Genomic DNA, 12,565 nt, shown 5'->3' with positions numbered 1-12,565 from the left:
CATACACATAGACAGAAATATAAACACACACATACATAGATATTTGTTTATATATTCATATATTCCATGCCACTCTAATCTCACTGACAATTCCACAACTCCCTCAACTCGCCGCTTGCCACTCGCCACTCGCTGCTTGCCACTCGCCACTCGTTACTCGCTTCTTTACACACACATACACATAGACAGAAATATAGACACACACATACATACATATTTGTTTATATATTCATATAATTCATGCCACTTGAATCCCACTCACACTTCAACAACTCCATCAACTCGCCACTTGCCGCTTGCCACTCGCCACTCGCTACTTTATATTCGTTACCCGCTTTTTATTTGTTGGCTGCGTCTGTTTTTCTGGCAGCTGCTGTTTTTTTTTCTCCATGCCAACTCTTTAATCCAAACAAGTTAAGGTGGCGCAACAATTTTTGAGTGGCGCCCATCAATCAAGCAGACCACCTCACCAAAACCCCAACTCGCCCGCCCGCACCTCTCCCCGTTAAGACCACTCTCTGCTTACCCCGCCAGACACCTAGAAGTCAGCTGATGTATGTGAAACAGTTGCTAGTTGAAGCTCGCTCGTTTCCCAATTTGAACTCGCAATTATAATGGATTAACGCCTTCGGGTATCAATTTACAGATATACAATGTGGCTGCGCCCTCTCGCAGTTTGGCAAGGCACAAACCCAAGGTACAACCAAAGCACTCATCTAGTTATCGTATATCGAATGTATATATGTATATAAATATATGTATATGCATCGAAGAGTGATTGTGCAGATGGCCTGGCAGCATCTCGCAGTACAGTCGCCTTCTGTTTGTATTTATTGGCAATGTTAGGAACTGGCAACTGGAGGGCATCATCATAAAATATGCATAAATCAATTGCAATATGCTGTACGCGTGCGTGTGTGTGCTTATGAGCGTGTGTATGTGCGTATGTATCAACACACCAATCGATTGTTATGCATTATGCAAGGGACCAAATCAAAAGAGTCTCAAACATCGATTAACTAATATGCTACGGCTAATCGAATTGAGGCACGCTTCATAAAAAAGGCTACACAGCATTAAATAAATGGAGTAATTAAAGGAAAGACAGGAGTAGCGAAAGCATTCAAGCCAAATAACTAAATAGCTAAACACGGCTTTGGCCATGTTTTTTGAATTTGTAGCCTACTTTTGTGGGCAGCTCGAAAGAATCGAATAACAACTCTATCGGAAATTATTCTCAAATAGAAAAATTTCAATCAAAATAATCTTTTATACGCATTTTCCGAGGAAACTTGGATTCTGCGATAAGTGTGTAACATGTCTTAAATCAGTTTTCATAAAGAGCTTTGACAATAAGTTTGAACCCTACCAAATTTTCGACCTCCATTTACGTAGGATTGTCCAAAACGTGTAAAGCACTTCTTAAATGAATTTAAACAAAGATCTTTGAAAATGAGTAAAAGGCCGATCGGATCGAGAAACAAAACAGTTTCATACAAACGTTTTTCACGATGTTTCCACACTTGCGGGTGGAATTTCCCAAAAACAAGTCTAAGCACACGCTTCCCTTCATCACATAAAATAACTACAGTGAAAATTTTAACTTATCTTCCAAGTACCTAAAGAACATTAAAAATGGTTTAACAACCTATTTATGCAAGCTTTGCAATGCGTTTTAGATAAGCTTTGTTTAAGATCTTTGAAAATTCCGCCAATTTTCGTGGATTGCGCGTGGAATAAAAAAAACGCAACATTAGCATGGATTTCTATTAGAGTTCCAGATGTAGAGAGAGAAAACTTTCCAAGCCATTGTAAATATTTACAAACATTTAATATGGCAGCCATTTAAACTGAATCCAATAATTTTCCACGCTTGCACGTGGATTTAAATAACAACGCCCCGTTATAGCGTGGATTTGTTTAAGAGTTTTTCAAGTGGAAAAGAGGCAAAGACTTTAAATACTTTGGTAACCATTTAAACATTTGAGAAAAAAACTTAACAATCCATAAACTGTCTAATATACCCAGCTCATATAATGCTTTATGGCAAGGGTATTTAAAGTGCGACGCAAGCCCATGACAATCGGAATATATCAATTTTAATTACAATTTCGTGTAATTCCAATTAATATTTGATGGCAAACATATTTGTAGGCTTGTCTAAAAATTAATATTTAATAGTTTCCGTGCGCCGCAAATTGTATGCGATAGAGAATTTGTGGAAAATTGAAAATTTAATTGAATGCATTAAATGAATTGAGTGACAACGGCCAAGAACGTGCATATAATTACGGACGATTATCAAACATTATTATGATTGTTGGGCAGAACATATAAAAAGTAAATGCAGCTATTTGTAAAATATTACAGCGGGCCATCGAAAAGAAAAGTGCTCCATCAAAGCTGAGTCACACATTTGGTCGCTATTCTTTTTTTGGTTTTTGTTCTGCCCTTGCAGCAGGGGTATTACACGTTTGTCAGAAAATGTGTGACGCTTAGAAGTAGATGTACTAGATGTATATTCATATACATATATAGTTGATGGCTTACTATAGCTACAAAGCTATCCTCATCAGATGTTGCATAGATGTCGAAGTGAGCCGGATCGAAGCACTAGATCATATAGCTGCCAGAGGCCTAGACAGTTGGGGTTAAGGTTCAGTTCGAGTTAAGGTTAACACCTCTTGTTTGACTTTCGCAAGTTACCTCAACCGCAGCATATCGGATTGCTATACTATATTTATTATGCCATCTATACTATATACACTATATACTATATAGACAATAGGCCAACCGATCGAAAGAGCAGCTATTATTCCATAAAAAGCGTATTTAAATTTCGATTTTGGGCATTTCCTTCTGGCTTCGTTTTTCATTGCCATTAGCTATTCGTTTGCTCCCTCGTTTACTACATTTTATATATATATATATAGTATTTTTGTATTACCCGCCTCTCTCTAACCTATTGCCGGCATAATCGTGGTATATGTGTGTGGCACGTAGCACTTTGAAAAGTTGCCACAAAAGGAGGCGCGCTGCCATGTGGCGGCAATTCGATATGCGAACAAATTGAATTGGCTGACAGGTGTCTCTGGGGCGCCGTGGATAAGTTTATGGTTGTCTTGTTTGCCCGATTGCTGTCGAATAAAAAATTATACACATTCATATATACATAGATACACAGATCTATATAGATATAGAGATAGATTTTATTTGCTGTGCGCTCTTTAAGCTTGCATTTAATGTGGAGCCAAAAGGTAAACGGAAACGGAAGTGACAGCGGATATGTTAACAGCAAACTGTGCATAAAATTAGCCAATAATTATGCTATTAATATGCCGCCCGCACAGCAGGCACGTGCCACCAACCCTCCCCCCCCCCCCCTCCTCTCCGCCCTTCTCAATCTGCGCTTTCCCCTTGCAGTCGGCACTCGGCACTCGCATGAGCTCTATCAACACAATGACAGCAGAACAATTGCGCATACGCCGTGTGGGTCAGCGCTGCAAATGAAAATTGAATTGCAATTATTGTTGATTGGACACACACACACACACGCACACCTAAAACGCGCGTGTGTGTGTGCGTTTAATTTAAACTCACACACTTTGCAATCGGGCATCGTTTTAACAATTCTTTGAGCCTCGTGCGCGTAATATCCGTAATTGCAATGCCAAACTGAGCACGTTCGTGCCCCTTCACCTGCCCCTGCCCCTGCCCCTGCCCTTGCCCCTCTCTCACTAACGTCGTCTGCCTTGCCCTTGCCGTTTCCGTCTCTGTGCGTCCATTGTGACCTCAATGCATTCGACTGCAATTCGATTATCGTTCTGTGTATTGCAGCACTTGCCCTAAATAATTGCTTAAATTTCACATTAATTTGCAATTTTCTGATAACTGTCAATAAATAACATTAAGCAAATATTGTAACAATTGCAACAATTGCAACAATTGTTCAAAGTTAGTCAACATTTTGCACAAGCATCTGTTTATTTACGTGCCTTTGTTTTCGTTTATTCGTTTATAATTTGTATTCAATGCAAATCGAGTATAGTTTGTCGTGTTAGGCAATGGGACTGAAAGCTGGAAGATAGTTTGGCCAGATCAAAAATAGTTTCAAGCAAAGTTTTAAAGCAGAGCATTTCAAGGTTTGAGCTCTAGATCAATTTGGCACTTAAAGCAGGCAACATTATTCATGTGAAAATTGTAACCTCAAATATCCTAAATCAGTCAAAATTTCCCGACCCCATAACTTGGCCAAATCTCATACGATTTTCCCGAGACTCTCTCTCTCTCTCTCTGCATTATTTGACCTCTAGATCAATTTGGCATCTAAATCTGACCACAATATTCTTGTTTTGAGTTTTTGATTAATTGGCTAACCGTCCGGCTCGGCTTTAAACTCATTTTCAAAGATCCTTGATCGGAATATGCCCGGGCTGGTATATTTTATATATATCGCTCGCAAATAAGGTTATTGCATGGAAAACTGTTTTGTTTATCTTAATCACACTACAATATAATATAGCACAATAGGAGAAATCGGTCGATAAGTGAGTTTCTGTCTGGCAAAATATTCTGTTCTCAAAGATATTTTCATTAAACTCAGCCTTTACGAGCTTCAGCCTTCGTACCACATCTGCAGCCTTCAGATAAATGTCTACAAGGGTTATAGATCCTTTTTCTGGTTTGTTTATATACTTAACAGTGCTGGAGAGCACTCGCAATATACTCAGGACTTTTCTTAACTTGACTACACGAATATGTTGGAAATGCTTCCAAGGAAGAGGTTAATTTGAGGGTTATTAAGCCGAATATTTGTACACTCGCTAATGACTTCACTTCTCTTTTCCCTCTCCTCTCTCTCTCTCTGTCTCTCTCTCTCTGTCTTTTTCTCTTTTTTTTCTCTCTCTCCCTCTCTCTCTCTCTCTCTCTTCACTTTATCAGAAACGCCGCTATGGCTGCTGCTTCAGGTGGCGCCCATACGCAACGAAAGGGATTTGGTTGTGCTATTCCTATTGACGTTTCGGGATATAACGGCACTGAAACAGCCCATCGACAGCGAGGATACCAAAGGTGGTAAGTACTTCCAGCTCTATGGTCCGGCACCCCGTTACCCCCGCACAATCACTCTACACACCGCCCTGATCTCAATATATGAGCCTATATATATATATATATATATATATATATATTGCAAGGATCATATTGCAAGCCAAGCCAAATGCCACACACACCGTTTGTAAATTTGTTTAAAATCAGTTCAACGAATTGGTTATACACTACACTAAACTGCACTGCACACACACACACGCCTTATCCCCTGCACACACCTGCACACCCCTCTCTCTCTCACTCTCTCTCTCTCTCTGCCGCGCGCGCGCATGCACCCCTTGTTAAAATTTGAGCTCTTTGTCTCTCAATCTCTCAATCTTTTACCAAAATGTACATCACTCTACTCTTTTATTCTCTTTTTTCTCTTTTGTCTCTGTTTCTCCCACATTTATCCCGATATCCAAAAACTGCACACACGCACACACGCTTACGCATTGTATAATATTTGTATATAATACTATATATATATATATATATACTATATATGCATATGTTTGCATACATATATATGAACTGAACCGATGTACTTTATGTATATGTCTAATGTCTGTATATATTCTTGATGATTTTGCATTTTTCGTTCATCAAACGCTTTATCGATTTATCGCACGTCTCTGTGTATCGTTTGCCATTTACTTTATTATTTATCTTTCTCTCTCTCTCTCTCTTTCTGTCTCTGTCTATTTTTTGCTTGTTTCTCTGTTGTCTTTGGCCTGTGCGTGTCTGTCCATATCGTAGCAGTTAATCTATTCCTTCCAGTTTTAGGTCTCTCCAAATTCGCCAAGCTGGCGCGATCCGTCACACGCAGCCGCCAGTTCAGCGCCCATTTGCCCACGCTCAAGGATCCAACGAAGCAGTCGAATCTGGCGCACGTAAGTTCTAATCGATCTCAACATCTACCATAATGTATATATATTGAACTGACTGACGGATCATAAAAGCTAGAAAGCTCTAATTACCTCGTCTAGTGTTAAAGTGAACAAAATTCCACCCGTGCCAGTGGAAAGTTGATGTAAAACGCTTGTGTGAAAGTTTCTTACCTACGTCCGATCAGCTTAAAACTTATTTTCATATTAAAAAAATCAGTTGAGCTGTGTTTCGAACTATTTCAACCTTCTGGGTGGAAAAGGGGAAACTCGCGAAGTTACGATTGTCGTCCGATCCGCTTTTAGTTCAAACTCGCAAAGCGATTCTATAAATTCCACCCGCAGCCGTGGAAAACTAGCGAAAAACGCACGAATTTACCTAGGCTCTAAATTGAGCGCAAATTAAATTTCGGTCAAAAAAAAATTCTTTTAAAATTCATTTTGTATTCTCCGCACTTGCACGAAACGGGTGGAAACGTTCACAGTTTGGTGAAAATATCTTTAGCCCGGGCCAAGTCGGGTAATACTCGCTAGAATATAACTTATACTCATACACGGCACGCTTAACATATCGCTTACAGATGATGTCACTGAGCGCGGATATTATGCCACAGTACAGACAGGAAGCGCCAAAGACGCCCCCACACATACTCTTGCATTATTGTGCATTTAAGGCGATTTGGGACTGGGTGATATTGTGTTTAACATTTTATACCGCCATCATGGTAAGTAAAGCCACCAACTAATTAACTATAGATTATCGAAACATTTTGTGTCACAGTTGAAGATTATTCTAAGGTGTGCTTAACGTCTATGTCCTACGTCCAGATGGTTTCGAATAGGCGCTTCAGATTTGAGTAGGACAAAGCTGTGCTTAGCATCATTTACTTAAACTATTTTAAGCCTTGCCTTGGCTTACTTATTAGCTGACATTTGTGGGTACATGAATTTCTTTCGGGGTTACACGCTTTCTGACACATTCATAATACCCTGTAAAATGCATTTAGCTGCTTTCGTTTATCGGCGACATTTTTCATCTCAGTGCAAGTTCTGCTCCGCTTTATGGCCTAGCTGTAACCAAACACAGCTAACTCATTTGTTTTTCTGGCACGGTGCTATCGGTCTGGCTACTTAGGCGTAAACACACCCACTTGCCGCATGCCACATGCCACATGCCACAGGCCACAGGCCACATGCCGCAAAGCGGGGCAGCTGTTGTTTCGTCGCTTGTCTACTCAAATTGTGCCTATTTCCGTCAACAAGATGTTAACATTTTCGCTTAAATTGCGCACAGCCAACTTGAATCAGACAAACACACACACACACAAACACATACCCTGTGAGTGTGTGTGTGTGTAGCTGGTGTTAACATCCTCGGGAGAGTTTGGGTTCGAAAGTTGCTTTGTTGCTCTTTTAGTTTGCGAATTGCTGTTGTTGTTCGGTTGGCAATCGGTTTTACATTGTTTGTATACCCTGTACGCATTTAAAATGTTAAAAAATGGGGCATATTGAAACTATGTAAAGGTATGCAACAGACAGGCGAAGACATCTAGGAGCCCAGATTCCCCTCTTGGGGCTGAGAGCAGCGAGAATAGAGCTTGGAGGCTGGCTACAGGGTATCTGCTAGTCGTTCACACTCGCATGGTGCATTCGCACATATATTTTGTTATTGTTTAATGCAATTTGGCGGCGACGCCGCATTTTGTTGCTGTTCGCAACTTTGGAAACAACTGCGGCTTCTCGCCTCGGCTTAGTCCCCGACAGCACAATAGCCGAAAACAACTTTTAAGCCAAACAAACTGAGGCGAACCTTTTGGCAGCCGGGCGAAACGATTTTGAGATATGTACGCTTAAAATGTTCCAAATGTTGTGCAAAGCCAAAGCTCCCTTAGACAGAGAGACCAAAATGAATGCGGTTCCAGTTTCACAGAACAGATTTAAGACTTTTAAAACCTGTCTAGAATATTGCGAAAATATTCAAAGAAATTTGTAAGCATTTTAATGCCTGCTTTGATTGTGGTTTCGTGTCAAGGCTAGCATTAGATTGCGTATGGATTTGCCAAAATTCGTTGGCTAATTTCTGTTAAGTATATTCATTTATAAACAAGGCCACAGCGCCAGATCAGGCCCCTCTTTCCATTTTGAATGTGGACTGGGAAAAAGTGAAACATCTAAAAGCTTTATAATACATGCAAAGACCTACAAACCAAGTTTGGTCCATATAGCTCCTATAATTCTCGAGTTATGCTTGAATAACCTATGCCCGAAAACGATATTTATCGATATTACGAAAATGTGAGGGAGTTTTAAAAAGAAAATAATACGTCAATCAGCTTGGGGTATAGAGTAAAACATATATATTTCGAATATTAAGAAGAGAGTCGGACATGGTTAGATCTACTCGGATGGACTCAAAGATGCCAACTTTTGCACAAAGCTATATTGAATGTACTTTAGGCTTAGAGCCTAAGCTAGACGAAAAATATACAGCTGCACCTCGCCTCCCCCTCACTCTCTCTCTCAGCACTCGTCTCTATTCAAATAGAGAAAACTAACAAGCATCTTCAAGTAAAGCAATTGTTTTCTGTCCATAAAACCAAATCGTCAACAGATTTGCTGCTCAGCTGAGAGATTATCTCACAGGAATAAGAATGGGAGTTAATATTTAAATGTTTGTGTATCATTTGAGCGGCAATTTAACGAATTGGCCTCGTTAAGGCACTTCTCGCGCACTTGTTGCTCGGCCCATGCCCGACGACCATAACTGGCACTAACAAGTCGCCGTCGGGGGCATCGGGGGCGTCGGGTGCGTTGCGTGGCCGGGATGGCAGCGAGAGAGAGAGATTGCATTAAGTGCTCTTCACCCGTTCGCCAGATAAAAGCAAGTACAAGTCAAGAAATCAGATAATAGTCTTGTCCCACTGACACTTACACGGACTGCGACAAGTGCAGACATTTACATGACCAAGTGCCTAGGCGGGCGCTCTAAGCTCCAACGTCCGGGGGTTGGGTCTATGTTCATGTCTACGTCTACGTTAACGTCTACGTCTATGTCTGCGTCTGTGTCTGTCTGGCCATGCGGCGTGTATATGTTTTATGTGTTTAAATTAATATTCGCCAAGAGAGAGAGTGGGAGGCAGGGAGGTAGAGAGAGAGAGCAGAGGGCGATACAAGCCAAGTCAAGACAGACAGAGAACTGTGCCTAAGAGGCTTGTAGCATGCCGCTTAAGAACCTGGGGGCGTGCCACATAACAACGTTAAGGATTAAGGATAACAAACTGTTGGCCCAACCTGTTGCACAGTCAACATCAGCTAAGCAGCCTTAAGTTGACCACCAATTGACTTGGGCCCTTAGCACGGCTCTCAACAGGTTTCCCACTATCTAGACTTTCCCAGACTTGAGCTAATTGTGTATGCTTTCTTGTCGACAGGTGCCATATAATGTAGCGTTTAAAAATAAAACTTCAGAGGATGTTTCCCTGCTCGTTGTGGACTCAATAGTTGACGTCATCTTCTTCATAGATATTGGTAAGTCCAGCCAAGCTATATGCATATATATTAAAACTGAGAATCCTTTAGTGTTAAATTTTCACACCACTTTTGTCGGGCCCGGCGGTGAGGTGGTCAGCGATCCGAAGGTCATACGAATGAATTATCTGAAGTCATGGTTTATCATCGATCTGCTCAGCTGTCTGCCCTACGATGTCTTCAATGCGTTCGATCGCGACGAGGACGGCATCGGTTCGCTCTTCAGCGCCCTCAAGGTCGTGCGTCTGTTGCGTTTGGGTCGTGTCGTACGCAAGCTGGACCGATATCTGGAGTATGGTGCAGCCATGCTGATACTTCTGCTATGCTTCTATATGCTTGTGGCCCACTGGTTGGCCTGCATCTGGTATTCGATTGGGCGCAGCGATGCGGATAATGGGGTAAGACATTATATTGTGTTGATTTTTGGCTTTCTTCTGCTTAAACCAGCTCCATGCCGCAGATCCAATATAGCTGGCTGTGGAAGCTGGCGAATGTCACCCAATCGCCGTATTCCTATATATGGAGCAATGATACGGGGCCCGAGCTCGTCAATGGCCCATCCAGAAAGAGCATGTATGTGACGGCCCTTTACTTTACCATGACCTGCATGACATCGGTAAGTTGCACTTTGTCCAACAAATGGCTGGCGATATGCAATTGGTCAAGTTTGATTAATATGTGAATATTTACTATCTCGTTTCCAACAGGTGGGCTTCGGCAATGTCGCAGCGGAGACAGACAACGAGAAGGTGTTCACCATCTGCATGATGATCATTGCAGGTGCTGTGTCCAAACACGTTCCGTTGCCGCGTCCAAATTTCTCAGAAAAAAAAAAAAAAAAAACGCTAAACAACCCGCAACGCTTTAGCTATATGCAAATACTCTCATTGCAAAAGCTAGACACAATTAAAGCGCCGCTAGAACTAATAAATTGCCGGAATTGCTGTTGCCAAAAAGCAAAGACATAAACTCATTATGCCTTCAGTCGTTTTGCCATATGAGCATCTCATCTATTGGTAGTGCCATGCCCGACAAATCTGAGCCTCTAGCGCCCACCCCCCCCCCCCCCCCCGCCCCCCTGTCCATTCGAAAGCGTTACAAGTTTTGATAGCTAACACATATACTATTTTGTTTGTTTGTTTTTGATGATAATCATACCGATTGATAACACGTCTAGTTGCACAATTCGTGGCCATGTGTGAGTTCTTGTTAATTTACGTCTCAGTGACAATTTGTTGTGCGTGTTTACTTTTATTTTTCATTTTGATATTTATCAAAACAAACATTATCAGATGCCATATAAACCCAGCTTGCATCTGTCATTCCATTCAATGCTTCCATTTATAGAGTCGAATGTCTTGAGCATATTGCGCATACGCACCGTCAACCCTTAAAGCAGGGCTAAAGCCTCAACAGCCACGCCCCCGGTGCGCCTGTGTAATGTGTCTCTCTATCAGTTACTCTTCCTCTCTGTCTCTCTCTCTCTCTCTCTCTCTCTCTCCGCATCTCTGTCTCCATCTCGTTGTATGTCGCTCGTCCAATTCTTTGCATTTATTACCGTTCTAGCTGTGCGCTTGCGCGTTTCATCTGCAGCGAGTAAAATATTCTGACACTTAAATCTTCACATCAGTCTTCAACTCGTTGACATCTTGTACTCGTTACTGTTGCTCACTCACACACACACGCACACACACTCACACACACACACACATATATAGAAGACCTGGCACAAAACAAAACATAACGAGTAGACTTGTCTCGCTACTTCTGCGTGTCTAAATGTAACGAATCTTGTGACTCAACTCGTTCATTTTCACGCTCGTTTATTTTCAATGCCACACCACTTTTTCTCTTCCAATCTCTCCCTCTCTCTCTCTCTCTCTCCCACTCTCTCGCATAACAACTATAGCTCTGCTTTATGCGACGATCTTTGGTCACGTGACGACCATCATTCAGCAAATGACCTCGGCCACAGCCAAGTACCACGATATGCTCAACAATGTGCGGGAGTTCATGAAGCTGCACGAGGTTCCGAAGGCGCTTAGCGAGCGCGTTATGGACTATGTCGTCTCCACGTGGGCCATGACCAAAGGCCTCGATACCGAAAAGGTAAGTGCGGCCAAATAGTTGGCATCTACAAACTATTCTATCTATATCCATGCGCAATTACGTGTGAAGAGACTTGGGTACTGGGCCGTGGACTCGTCTATAATCTAAGTGAATCCAACAAGTAGTGCGCAATTCCTTAGCGTTTTTGTAGTGAATTTAACTTGTGCATTTTTGTCTTTAGTTTGCCAGCGTGCTTGTTAAATATGGCGCTCAACATTCTAACACACAACATAGGCATAATTTTACTCCTGCATTAACTTTTCATTGTTTACATTAATACGTGCTTACTCGCTGCTAGAATCACTCGCCAATCACTTTTGATCCTTATATAACTGACATCAAAAGCAAACTCCATTCACTTACATAACCCTAAAAGTTATCTTTAAGCGAACCTTATGATAAAACTAACGAGTAGCTAACTCGTTTCTTGTCAACTCGTGGTTCCAGTAAAGACTCGGACAAAAAAAGAGTGATATACTCGTTACTCGTTGCCCGCTGGTTTCCCGGACTACTCGTTACTCAGCACAATTAGAATTATTTACTCGTTACTTTGCCTACTCCATACTCGGCTTGCTCGATCCCGCCCCACTCGTTACTCGGCCTACTCGTTACTTGGTTTGCATAATTTTTTACTTTTAACACTTAAACAATATTTACCATCTCTCTCAAGCTTGTATCTAAATGCTTATAAACGTAGTCATCTGTTCTCTCGCTGCTCACATAACCCACTCGCTGCTTTCGCTAACAAGCGCTAAACGTAGCCCCCTGCTTTGTCACACAGTTGCTGTGCTTAAAGACCAAAAATTGCACATGCAAACTCACACAGCCCAAGGACAGACAGATACAGACACAGACACACACACTCTTACACAGTCACACATCGACATACACGAACTTACAGCAAAGTTCTTCACATTTCTCAAGTACTTTCAAAATGAAAATGGGAAAACTGC

At 41.6% G+C, this 12,565-nt stretch overlaps 1 protein-coding gene across 6 annotated transcripts in view; it reads left to right on the top strand.

Moving 5' to 3' along the window:
- The window catches only part of eag (ether a go-go), a 48,412-nt gene that overhangs the window by 27,757 nt on the left and 8,090 nt on the right, over positions 1 to 12,565 (top strand). For 3 of the 6 annotated variants that reach the window (XM_032440617.2, XM_070209114.1, XM_070209113.1), the window contains exons 4-12: positions 647 to 697; positions 4,942 to 5,073; positions 5,869 to 5,981; positions 6,557 to 6,700; positions 9,407 to 9,503; positions 9,555 to 9,901; positions 9,964 to 10,119; positions 10,211 to 10,283; positions 11,413 to 11,612. In XM_032440617.2, coding sequence (XP_032296508.1) covers positions 647 to 697; positions 4,942 to 5,073; positions 5,869 to 5,981; positions 6,557 to 6,700; positions 9,407 to 9,503; positions 9,555 to 9,901; positions 9,964 to 10,119; positions 10,211 to 10,283; positions 11,413 to 11,612 — 1,313 coding nt within the window. Of the gene's footprint in view, positions 1 to 646; positions 698 to 4,941; positions 5,074 to 5,847; positions 5,982 to 6,556; positions 6,701 to 9,406; positions 9,504 to 9,554; positions 9,902 to 9,963; positions 10,120 to 10,210; positions 10,284 to 11,412; positions 11,646 to 12,565 lie in introns of those variants that run through there. The other 3 variants (XM_032440618.2, XM_070209110.1, XM_070209111.1) reach the window with 3 other exon arrangements.

The sequence above is a fragment of the Drosophila virilis genome, chromosome X (assembly GCF_030788295.1).
Source record: "Drosophila virilis strain 15010-1051.87 chromosome X, Dvir_AGI_RSII-ME, whole genome shotgun sequence".
Lineage (NCBI taxonomy): Eukaryota > Metazoa > Arthropoda > Insecta > Diptera > Drosophilidae > Drosophila > Drosophila virilis.
The sequence above is the reverse complement of the archived record's forward strand: the minus strand, read 5'-3'. Positions and strand labels throughout refer to the sequence as shown.